This window comes from Bubalus bubalis, chromosome 7, assembly GCF_019923935.1.
Source record: "Bubalus bubalis isolate 160015118507 breed Murrah chromosome 7, NDDB_SH_1, whole genome shotgun sequence".
Classification (NCBI taxonomy): domain Eukaryota; kingdom Metazoa; phylum Chordata; class Mammalia; order Artiodactyla; family Bovidae; genus Bubalus; species Bubalus bubalis.
The window spans coordinates 77,235,564-77,248,643 of NC_059163.1; the positions used below are offsets into that span (position 1 = coordinate 77,235,564).

The 13,080-nt window shown below is 36.3% G+C and overlaps 1 protein-coding gene across 5 annotated transcripts in view; it reads right to left on the minus strand.

Moving 5' to 3' along the window:
- SLIT2 (slit guidance ligand 2) overlaps nucleotides 1-13,080 on the minus strand; it is a 403,181-nt gene that overhangs the window by 42,175 nt on the left and 347,926 nt on the right. For all 5 annotated transcript variants that reach the window (XM_044946045.2, XM_044946044.2, XM_044946043.2 and 2 more), the window contains one exon: nucleotides 11,461-11,600. In XM_044946045.2, the coding sequence (XP_044801980.1) occupies nucleotides 11,461-11,600 (140 nt within the window). The remainder of the gene's footprint in view (nucleotides 1-11,460; nucleotides 11,601-13,080) is intronic.

Sequence of the window (13,080 nt, forward strand, 5' to 3'; positions counted from 1 at the left end):
GCATTTTGAGTCTTGGTTGACTTGGACCAATCAGTCCTTGGCCCTCTCTCCAAGAGGCATTGGCATTAAATGGTGAGGATTGCAGGACAGGCCACCCAAACAGTAATGAAGATTCTCCTCCTCTTAGGGTATTAAAGGTGATAATGGCAAGAGAATCATAAACTACTGTCTTACGGGTATGGGGAGAAAAGTGAGTTTAATTTCTGTTTCATCTATTTAACAATAAATCTGGAGACTGGCTTGAACTTTGAGTAACAGTTGCAATGAAAAACAACTACTAACATCTTTATTATCATTAATTACAAAATAATAATCTTGAAAGTGTTTTATTAAATTACATCAAAGTCATCAAAGCTTATGGTAGGTGGATGACACCTGAGTTGAGCCTTGTCACTAAAAACAACTTACATTTTCTAAAGACACACTTCTAAAACATGCTTTTTCTTAAAATATACTGGTTTAACTTATGGCACAGTTGAAAATTCTTAACTGCGGTGATTCTTTGTCAAATCAATGAATAATGAAGATATCATATAATCCATGAGAGAGAATATTAATTTTTTCCTGAAACTAGTAAGAATAGTGTAGGAGGAAATTAACAACATATAGTAGAAGTATTTTACATGTATTCTGGAGTGGTGCTGTTAAACTTGACCAAAATTCAAACTTAACTTTAGTTTAACAATTTTCATAATAATATATTGGGGAGAAACTATTTTGAACTAGACTCAGCAAATAAAAGGATGTGCATGACAAAGTCCTTACTCTGGAGGAGTTAAAATCTGGAAAAAAATAGAGACATAAGATAGATGCTTAAGTTTTCCTTAAGTTTCATTTAGTGACTGGTGATGGACAGCATCATGCCCTACAAACTGGCTGAATAACTTATTGTTTTATTTATTACTGAAAAATATACCATACAGATGCAAAATTGACTATTACCCTTAAAGAGACTTCTCTTGGCAAGGTAAACTGTGCCATTTAGAAAAGAAGACATTTTTGAAGAGTTGTTGGATTGACAATTAGTTGCTTTCCATCTACCAAGAAATTTAGGCGACAGCATATCTTGCAGAAGCTTACTCAGTTATCAAAGCCTGCTTAACAGAGAAGAGGTTGTCCCTAGATCAGGGTTCCAGGAATGTTCCAACTCAACTCTGTTGATTATTCATTTTTTTCACTAATTAAGCAATAAGAAAGTGTGGGTTTTAATTAGTAAGTATCTCATTTATATTTTTCCAAACATTAGCACTGTACGTTCAGGTTGGCCATATTTACAAACATAACAAATGATTTTAGATAGAGGCATATGACACTGTTGGAACGCTTAACTCTCACTAGTTTTTGCTAATATAAGCAGATTAGTTTCTTTCTTCTCTGAAACAGAAACAATCTCAGGGTCCATTTGGGGGATCATGGATGTATGAAGGGAGTGGAAGGATTCCGCTGCAGCCTGTTCTTATTCCTATTGACAAACTCTACCAAGCTAGTTTCTTTTTAATACGAAAGGATCATTGATATTAATAAAAATGGAAAGGTAACTTATGACCACAATCTGGATAACTGAACCAGAATTCTAGTGTTAAATTTAATCTGTTATGACATTTTCAAATACACTTATAACAAAGGAGGAAGTCTGGTTGAATTCCTGACGGCATCCCCAAGCCACAGAGTTCTGGAGGGTCAAACACGTCATTCTTCAAATACTTGCATTGTGAGCTCTTCCTTCAATCAAGAAAAACCTGGAAAAATGCTACTAATTCTACTCTACATGAATTGGCACAGCAAAGAAAGGTATCAAAAAAAAGCAACCTACTGGAAGTAAATTGATATTTCACTTCCTAAAGTTACACTACTTGAGAGTAAGGGATGGATAGCTTTATTTATAGTTTTGTATCTCTTCATTGTCATTGTATTTGCCAGCAAATTATCTGCCACAAATTAGATACTCAATGGCTGTTGAAAAATGTGAAAGACACCACTTATTTGATTGCTTTTCAGAGGAAAATACTTTATACATGTTAAGGAGAAGAAGACCCGGATGGCATAAGGGATAATATAAGAAAGAAGAGAGAGTAAGGAACAGTGGTAGCAGATTCATGTTCTGAGATCCCAGCCTCATGTATGCCCTTGCGGGCTGGACTTGATAGGCTACCCTGTTAACTCAGATATCCTGATAATCTTGTCTGCCAAATGATGACTATCCCAATGGGAAACAGAGAGGATGAACTCTGGAATCAATAGTAAGTATGAGTGTAAGTGGAATGTTTGAGAAAGATTAAGTTAAACAGACCTGAATGTTTTTCATTATCCAATTTAAAAAATTCTGTGCAATTCCTTAAAAATTGTACATTTCTCATTTGTTCTTATTCATATAAAGAATACAATCCTCTCTCCTCTCACAGACCTTGCAGGGAGATGGATGGACTGTATTAGATGGTGGATACAGCTGATGGGATTATGGGAGCCATTCCAGGACAGGTTAATTGAATTGGACCTGAAAGAAAAGTATTTGTTTCCTCTTCTTTCACTGAACCAGGCCAGTCCTATTTGTTCCATGGTTTGCTCATTGTTATAATCCCAGGCACCGGAGCACATTAACATAAGCAGATGCCCAGTCCCCAATATGGATAGTCAGTATCCTTATCAGTAGTGATAATAATAAATGAATTTATTTCCATCAGTAAGTAAAGAATTACTTATGAACAGAGAGTTTCTTCTTCTTATTTTTATAAAAGAGCTAATTCTTCTTAAAGGTTCCTTTTAACAATAATCTGATGCTTTCTTACTTGTGTTTACTACCCTGAAATTTGTTCTATCAATTAGCAGTAGTTAACTGACTTTCATAATACGATCAATAAACTATCCAGAGCATACCCACGTCTCTAAACTTAAGCAAATCTGTTAGTATAGAAATATAGAGAACTGATCTTGAGGCTGTGAATTTTTGAAGATATATTGCTATTGCTAAGTCGCTTCAGTTGTGTCCGGCTCTGTGTGACCCCATAGACGGCAGCCCACCAGGCTCCCCTGTCCCTGGGATCCTCCAGGCAAGACCACTGGAGTGGGTTGCTGTTTCCTTCTCCAATGCATGAAAGCATTGGAGATATATTAGCCACTGATAAATGTCCTCTTGGTTCAAAGGGTGCGCAAAATGGGACACACGCATAATGAACACTGCCAGAGTGCAATCTCTCATGAGATAAAGTTTATCATAATTCAAAACAGAAAGGCTCAAGGAAATATGTTATAAATGTGGGGAATTAATATGTTTCAAAAAAGAAAACCATTTTATATTCTCACTTTTGTTCTTTATGATATGAAATGGGTTGCTCTATAATGCTCATTTGCCAGAAAGTTTGATTACACTTTGTATTCAAAAACTATTATCTTTATTTAAAAACTAGTCAAGTAGCTATATTTTGCCATTCACTTTCTTGGAATGAGAAATGATTGCTTCATACTGGTGAAACAATTGACCTAATCTGAACTTGCAATGAAGAATCAAAGCCAACGAGCTTGACAAGGGCTAATGTTTTATGTATTCTCATATCACTTTCAATTCTGAGCACAGTATCCTGAATAATGTATTTTCTCAATAAATATCTTCTGAATTTTTTTAAATGGAAAAATTTACCTCTTCAAATCAATAAATAAAAAGGAGGTGTTTTTCAGTACTTCCTCACTGGAACATTATGTCTAAATAATGCAGCCAATTCCAACAACCACAAAAACTGCAGAAATATTTAATTTTGTTTTCAGAATAAATCAGTCCAAATTATATTGACTAAGGCTTGGTTAAGCTAAACTGTTGTTCTGGGCTCAATGGGCATTGTCTATTAACTACAGAGCAAATAGGATCCTTAAAATCTTTTCTAAGATTCAAATGCATTTAAGAAGGCTTGGAAAGGTTGGAAGATGAATGCAAACCACACAGTATAATTAGGCTGCCAAAGTACTCTCTCTAGTTAAAACAGACTGCAAGTACAACGGCACCTATATTGACACTGATAAATAGACTTTACACATCTTGAGGCATAATTAATGAGAGAAGGAGCCACTGTCAATAAGAGATCATGAAAATCCAAAAATATACAAAAAACCCTAAAAAAAGGCAGCCAAATTGAAGAGTTCTTCAGTATTCAATATTTCCTTATACTTCAAAGTATAATAAGAGGGCAAAGAAAACCAAAGACTTATTCATAAATAAATCTTTTCCTTTGGATGTAAGTATGGTAAATAAAATGAAAAATAATAATTTTTTAAAAAGACAGTACTGAAAACCATTGGGGGAGAAATTTCCTTCATGAATATAACTTATTTTAGGTAGAATTTTCTCTATCAAAAGTTTGTTAGAATTCCTCCATCACTGAGAATGACATCAATCATATAAACCATGTCACTGTAGCGATGACAACTGAAATTAAATGATGGAAAACTTGAACTTGTCCTCTATGACAGCCCTTGATATTTCTAGAGTTTAGACATCTAACATTTTCAAGTGTTTTCTTATACATTCTTCCATTCTTCCACATTATTCTCAAACATCAAAATGAAGTGGGTCAGATGTCATTAAAGATTGTGAGAGGCCCCAGAGTTGATACATTTTAGTGCCTGGATGAGAAATTTGAGCTTTTCCCGTTAGCTTCATAAATTCATCAGTATCCCACCTGCCCTATGTCATGGAAGGTAGGCTGGTCATCAGGATAATTATACAGGCACCAATTAGACACTTTCTTGTTTTCATGTGTAGATTAAGTAGATTGCTTGTCTGCATCTGAATTTTGTGACTATGGATTTACCCTTTTCAAATGTGCATGATGGTCAATTATTTATAGCCAGCTGAGGAGACAGCAGAAGGAAAGCTTGTTTGGCACTAAGGATGAGTCAGAACCACTATGGGATGTGAAAAATGCCAAATCTGGAATATGGCAGTAAATAAGAAGGGACTAATTCCAGGGGAAGGTCCCGAAGTTAGAATGCAGGCCATGGGTTCAGTTAGACACTTATTTGCATCTGGACCCCTAATCCCAGGTGGCGCTAGTGGTAAAGAACCTGCCTGCCAACGCAGGAGACATAAGAGACACAGGTCCAATCCCTGGGTCAGGAAGATCCCCTGGAGGAGGGCATAGCAACCTACCCCAGTATTCTTGCCTGGAGAATCCCCATGGACAGAGGAGCCTGGTTAGCTACAGTCCATGGGATCACCAAGAGTCAGACACAACTGAAGTGACTGAGAACACACACATCTTCAGGTAAGTGCTTTGTTGCTCTTTTATACAAAGCAAGTGAACAAATGAAAGTCGGTCAGTCGAGTCTGACTCTTTGTGACCCACGGACTGTAGTCTGCCAGGCTTCTCTGTCCCTGGGATTCTCCAGGCAAGAATACCAGAGTGGGTTGCCATTTCCTGCTCTACAGGATCTTCCCAACCCAGGGACTGAACCCAGGTATCCTGTTCTGGCAGGCGGAGTCTTTACTGTCTGAGCCACCAGGGAAGTCCTGTTTTATAGAAGTTATTGATCAAATCTTTTTTTGCTCATATTTACAGACTTCTTTGGGGCTTCCCAGGTAGCTCAGTGGTGAAGAATCCCCCTGCCAAGCAGGATACATGGGTTTGGTCTCTGGGTCGGGAAGATCCCTAGACAGAGTAGCCTGGTGGTCTACAGTCGATGAGGTTGCAAAGAATCGGACACGACTTAGCGACTGAATAACAACAGAGTTCAACTTAATGATACGTCAGCTAATGACAGAGTTTCTTTTTACTTACAGAAATCACTCTGAGTACTATAAAGACGTTGAAGCTTCATTTCTACTTATGTTTGGGATTCAAATAATAGAAAATGATTTGACTGCTTTTAAAAGCAAATTTAGTCAGCAGCAGGTTCTTGGAAATAAGAGACATCTTTTGTAAACACAAGCATGAAATTTAGTCAATACATGAAACCACATAATGATTTAAAACACTATCATACTGTCAAGCTTGCTCCTGAGAGTATGTATATATATAACTATTTAAGGACATATTCTTGAGACAGAATAATGGCCACTGTGTTTCCTGAGATAGAATCAGGCCTTAGAAGTCTCTGTCCCAAACCACCAACTGTTTTAGTACTTGTAAAAAAGACAATATTTGACCAAGGATGGTATTGGATGCATTAATCCACAGAGAATGTACAGACTATATTTTATACATTCTCAAATAAGACAAAACTTTTTTTTTCATGCTTTTTAACTTAACTCTGCACATAGTAAGAGTAAGTGAACAACCAATAAATCCTCTGAACAATGTAGCAGAAAAAAATGAAGAGGAGACAGAGCTACTATATAATGTAGTCCATGTTAGTCTTTGAATCATACTGCTAATGCCATATATACAACTGGAACTGTCAAGGCAAGCACACCCTTTTAGGATAATGTGCCTAAACTTGGCACTTGAAACTGTGGTAAGCTGAATGAGTAAAAATACAATATTATTAGATATAATTCTGAATTTTTAAGATAAAAATTCAACAAAGATTCCATGATGACTCCCTGGACATGTTGATCACCCTTGCCACTACAGGACTTTCCTTCCCAGACCCTGCTATATTTGGGAAATCATGCAGACCCTAAATGCCAAAGATTCAATATGATCTTTTTATGCTTTAAAATACTGCCTAGTACATGTGACATTCTATGAGTTTGACGTCATTTAAAAAAAAAAACAACCAACTTCTTGGGCTTTGTAATTTTTATCTCATAAAATGTTTTAATAAATGTATACACCTCAATATTTTTCATGTTTCAAATTACTGAAGATATTAATTTAAAATTATGGGAAAATTCTCACTATTTAACATTTTTTCTACCTACAGTCTACCTACTGCACTAACTGACTTACATTTTTCATGATAAAAACAATACATTTGGAATGTCTTTAAAAAAGGAAAAGCGTACAGGCAAGAAGAAACTAGAAAGCATTAGTCTTTCTTTTTTGCCACTTCTTCTGCCCACTCAGAAAGCTTCTTTTGCAGCCTTCCGGAAATTGGTAAAGTGCATTTCAGACACCCTTTTGTGAGTGTTTGGTGTAGCTATCCACATATCAAGGATCTGAATGACTGATTTGACATATTCATATCAGATTTCATTTTAGTCAACATTCCTTTTACCACGTACACACCATGAAATCTATATAGCTTTAAAAGAAAAAGGGAAACTGAAATAAAATCATAATAGACTTAAAAGGCAACTAACCTTTTTCCACCTCATTCAGATTAGCAGCTGGCAGCAACAAAGACAGAAGAGACAAAAGACGTTTTACATCGCAGTACACAGCAGAGCACAGGAAGCCAAAGCACAGCATTAACAACAGAGAAGCCCAGGGTGAGAGAGCAAACTGAAGCAAGGCTCACATTTCTTACCTACAGCCGGGCCAAACGCACAAACAAGGAGAAAATGAGGCAAAAGGCAGACGCCATCACAGGCAGCGAGAGATCTCAGCTAAACCAGGCGACTTAACAACAGGCAGCTTTACTTGTAAGATGTGCACATAATGGTTTGTGTGTGGGCATTGGAGATTTGGAAAACAAAGAGATAATGGAAAAATTAAAATGTTCTGAATTTTTTCTGCAAAATACATTCTAAGTTTTTACATGCCCAACTTGTATGGAAACTTTCACTTACTGAACGTATGCCATTCCCATCAAGCAATATCCATGGTTAAAAAGTGATCAATTCTGTTTTAACTTGGTATATGGTCTTATGAGAAGAGGGTTAATTAAAAACAGTCTCAAAGCAGATACAGGGTTCTGCCTCTTAGGAAACATGCAAAACCACATTTTTCAGTGCAACATCTGAATTCATAGAGCTTATTTAGGAAAAGGTGTCAAGTTTTTCAACATCTTAAGGGTGCCATGTTTCCAATGTTCATTTTTATAACTTTTGAGCTAGTTTAATTTGAGGAATTCTTTGACAATTCACTTTCAAGAAATGCCTTGTTTTTAGAAAGGATATAATAACAGCTTTTAAAAAATGATAAACCGTAAGAAGAAACACAACTCTCAAGCTAATACTGAAATCCTGGAATGGATTTTTAAATTATTTGTTTAGCCATTTCAGAGTCTTACTTAATCCTTAACACAGTCATTTTAATTTAGAGTCATGGTGAATTAAAGCTTTCCAAAGATTAATCTTGTCTAAAGAATCCTAGCAATCAACAGTCATATGCTCTACATTGGACAGATGATGGATCAAATTAGGTAGAAAAGAATGGTTTGGAGGACTTGGGTGGGGAAGGGAGAGTAAGGGTTACATAACAGACAGACTATACTGACTCTTAAAATTTATGCTGTCAATCTCTGAAGTAGGAAAGGACAGAGTTTTGTCCTCTAATAAATCAATAACTATGTACTGTGGTATTTTGGTTACACGGGCTTAAATATATTTAATAAATTTCCCAATGGTGGTTCATTTAATTTGAAAATGGGTAGCCGTGTTTTATAGCCTGCTCATCACACCATGACCTCGTTCTGAAACTGCTTTCAGATCTCTGAATTTTCTCTGTTAACAAATCATATCCATTTTGATTCTTGACATGTGTGCTAAATGTAAAAATTTTCACCATAGTAATTTATGAGCTTTCCCTATGAAGTCTTATTTGCTCCTAGTAAAGAGTTCATTTTCTCATTGAATGCCTCAGAGAGATAGAGTAAAAAAGTCTCCAAGCAGTAAAGCAACTTGCAACTTGAATGATTTTTAAACAATGACAACATTATTATATTCCCTGAGCACAGTAGGGTTTCTGTTCCAAGATCTCAGGCTCATTAATCAGATTCCAAACTTAAATCTCAAACAGTGCAGCCACAATATAAGGAAATGCCTCCTTAACTGCAGACTTGGATGAAGCAGACTTGGATAAAGCTCTGGAGTCCAATTTATACCTTCCTATAATTAAAGGCCACTTATGTGCCACTGATTTCAAAATCTGCAGAAGGTTGGTTGATATTTTGTAAATGAGCTCATTTCACATACAGACAAAAATGCTACAGCTAGTAGATGAGATACAAACATTGCCTGGTTTAGGTATCTGCTCCAATGCCAATTCGCAAAACTCTTCACTTCCCACAAAATCCAACCCACAGTTACAGTGATCATAGTTTCATGTTTTGTATGTTATGAACTTTCTATTGAATGCAATATTTTTATTTATTCTTAGCCTGGATTAAGGCAAATTGATATTAGCAATAGATAAGACCAGGAAAAAAAACAAAAAAACAAAAAAAAACAGAAGAGTCTCAGTTCTTATTAAGCACCAAATAGCTCTTGACTATTTGGCAGGTTCCCGCATCATAGCTTTTTGAGATGTCACATTTTGGTTCAAAAGTGTTTGTGCTAAGCTTTGGAGGTTTTTTTTTTTTTTTTTTTTTTGCATATGTTTCAAAGAAAGAGATCTGACAGCAGGGAAATGAAGCTTTGTAATAACTTCTCAGAGGAAGTTGCACTGAACTGAATCACTTTAAGGTAGAGAAAACATTCAAGAAGATCAGGTGTGGGAAGGGAGCCTGGGAAAAGGAAGGAAGAGAAGGGAAAAACAAAGACTCAAAGAAATGGATACAGAATAACACAGCAAATCTAAAGCCAAAGATGGACCCATGGAAACCAGTTCAGAAGAAACTGCTACTTTACATAAATCATCATGAAAAAGGCATGTAGGAACCTGAATGCAGTAGTCTTGTCAGGTCCAGGTTTTCATTGGGAAGGGAATATAGAAAAATTCCTGGTGTCTGTGCTCAGGAACACACTAGCTAACCAAACCGTGCTTGAAATTCTCAGGTCCAACTTGTCCCCATCAGAGTAGGATAGTTTAAGGAGGCCTCTGACATTAAGGTAATTAAGTTATTTCTATAATAATCAGAACAATGATGGGATAAAATAACTATTCTGAGAAGGTACTAGCTCCAGATTTTAGTGCAAGCACTGGGCTGGCTGTACAAGGCTGGATTCCCCAATCCAATAAAACTCAGAATCTCAGAGCAACTCCAAGGGCTTCAGAATTTGTGCACTCATATGAATGGCAAGTACCTGAGGTGTGACACAAGTAATACTGATACGAGTGTCAAAGCTACACAACACCTAAACTCTCTGGCCGCATTAGAACGGGTGCACGTTAGACCGACTCTATCTTTAATTAATGTAACATAACAAAGAACTCAAATTCTGGCCACTAAGGAGTCCACGGGCTGCTTATATGTAATAGAGCAACTGGTGGTACAACATGTTCAAATTTCTACTGGAAACAGTATTATTACATCATATGGCATCAGGTACTTCACTGTTGTGAAAAATAAATCACACCATGGAAAAGGCAGCTGCAGAATTTCTCAGACAGGCCCAGGATGTCAAAACAAAAACTCATTATTCTATTTAGCATTTTCCCACCAAGAAAAGTACCTCTTAAATTGCAAAGCTTGAGTATGCCATAAAAGCTTAAATTTCAATGCTTTTCTAACGAATCCCTGGGAAAATTAATCATACAGCTGTGCTTCCATTTTTCATGTTTATAGATGTTAACACCTCAGTCATCCAAGGAACTATTTTACCCTCTGATATTCTTAACTATATATATGGAAATAAATACAATTAATGAAAAATACCCAGCCAAATGAAAATGGTAATTCTGAATAGAGTGACAGAATCTACTACTCCATGTCTTTCTAACAAATATAACATGTAACATTCTCCTTTTCTCTATCAACTTTAAAACTAAATAAAATAGGATAGAAACTATGAAGTTTCTTACCCAGAGCCACAAAAATCAATCAAAACAGATATTCTGACAGAATAAGTAAGTCATAAACTTGATGTTGACTTTACAGCAAATTGGTTTATCCAGGGCAGAAGTTTATCAGCTTGGATAGTCTTATGAGATTTATCACCCTTATTCCTGACATTTTGTATCAAGATAGAAAAAAAAGGGGAAAGGGGGATAATGGTCTGATAAGATTATCCAAAGTGATCAATGTATATATTCTTGACTGTGACTTAGTTTGAAGGATGAGAGTGCTAAAGGCAAACACTCTCTAATGAAGAAACAAATATAGACATGAAGAATTTCAAATGCTTAATTCTGTTTTGCCCATGTAAAGAAATGCTCCCTTTTCAAATACATATTGGTGGGTTGGTTTGCACAGGAAAAGTGCTTTGCATGAAAATGTCACTCAGTTGTGGGACTAAAAGCTTCAGTATAGTAATTTTCTTTGTGCCAGAAAGCGTTACTTTATGAAGATGCCTGTGTTATAACTGAGCTTGCCAGGACTTTTATTTGGTTGGCTGAAACCATCTTTAACTCTGTTATTACATTACGTCTAATTTCCAAAACACGAATCAGTTATTGAATAATACAACGGTTTACTAGACACATGCAGCATAGCTCCAGTGGCGCTTTCAAATGCAGATTGATGGCATAGCAATTTCCCTTTTCCTACCTGTGTACTCAGGTGGGCAAAGGCACGTGTAGTTATTAATTCCATCGACACATGTAGAGTTATTTTCACAGTCATTATCTTCACAGTCATCAACATTGATTTCACAATTTTCTCCTTCAAATCCATCAGCACAAATACACCTGAACACCAGGGGAAGAAAACAGACATCTTCCTGCATTTTCAAACCATATGGTCTGAATATTGAAAAAACTAAATATACTCATCAGTTACAGAGCTTTTAACAACAGGTAATTGGTTTTTAAAATGTTTTTAAATGACATGGTGCAAGCATCAATTTAAGGGACTGTCCCCCAAATCAGAAACAATTTGAGAAAGAAAATTTATGCTGGCTGCAAGAACTTGCTATGGCAAATAGCCCCCTGGTCCTATAAGTCAATAAATCCAATACATTCGCAGGTCTAAAACATGAGCAAAGTTTACAGCCTTAGATATCTTAATCTTGAATTGTACTCTAATAAAATAACTCATGCTTCTTTGCTCATAAATAAGGAGGAATGATTATGACTTTTTAAAAATTACAACTTTCTACCCTACCTGTAATGTTCTTGATGTCTCAAAGCAAAAAAGAAACCTGTCTCAAAGCAAAGACTAAAACTTTGTCTTTTTTGTTATTATAAAATATGAATATTCTCTTTAAACCTTGACAAATACAATTTTTCCCCCACTGGCATAAAACACCGTACCTTTAATCTTGCTAGGTATCAGAATAATCTATGGGTAAAGTTTTGATGAAAAAGAGACAACTTCATAACCGAATGTAGAAATGAAGCATATGTATTATTAAGTGAAAGTCACTCAGTCGTATACGACTCTTTGCGACCCCATGGACTATAGAGTCCATGGAATTCTCCAAGCCAGAACGCTGGAGTCGGTAGTCATTCCCTTCTCCAGGGGATCTTCCCAACCCAGGTCTCCCACATTGCAGGCGGATTCTTTACCAGCTGAGCCACCAGGGAAGCCATCATTGTATTATAAAAAGTGATATTTCTAACAAGCTTTAGTAGTAGATTAGCATTCTTATGTGAAATCATTAGTGTCGTTATAAGAACTCTGTTTCATGATTCATGAAGTAGATCTGAAGTAACTGTACTGTAAGATTAAACAACTCCAGATTAAAAATGTTCACAGCATGTCTGTCTACTCATATTGCGACATGGAAATGAATCATTAATTTTCTGTTTCAGTGGGATGTACATCTTATCATTACACACTGTCTGTTTTAAAGGAACACACAATATACAACAGATGAAGATATGCCTTGCAGTAGGGCACTACATGGCTATTAATTAGCACAATAGAGCTACTACTTTGTCTTGACCTAATTTGACTTGATTAATATAATGTACACAAGTGTTTTTACATTGCTTGGTTTTGTAGCATCCTAATGTGAGAATGGGACTTCCCAGGTGGCTCTAGTGGTGAAGAACCCACATGTCAATGCAAGAGATGTGGCTTTGATCCCTATGTAGGGAAGATCCTCTGGAGAAGGGAATGGCTACACACTCTAGTATTTTGCCCTGGAGAATTTCATCAAGAGAAGCCTGTCAGGCTACTACCCATAGGGTCGCAGAGTTGGACATGACTGAAGTGACTTAGTAC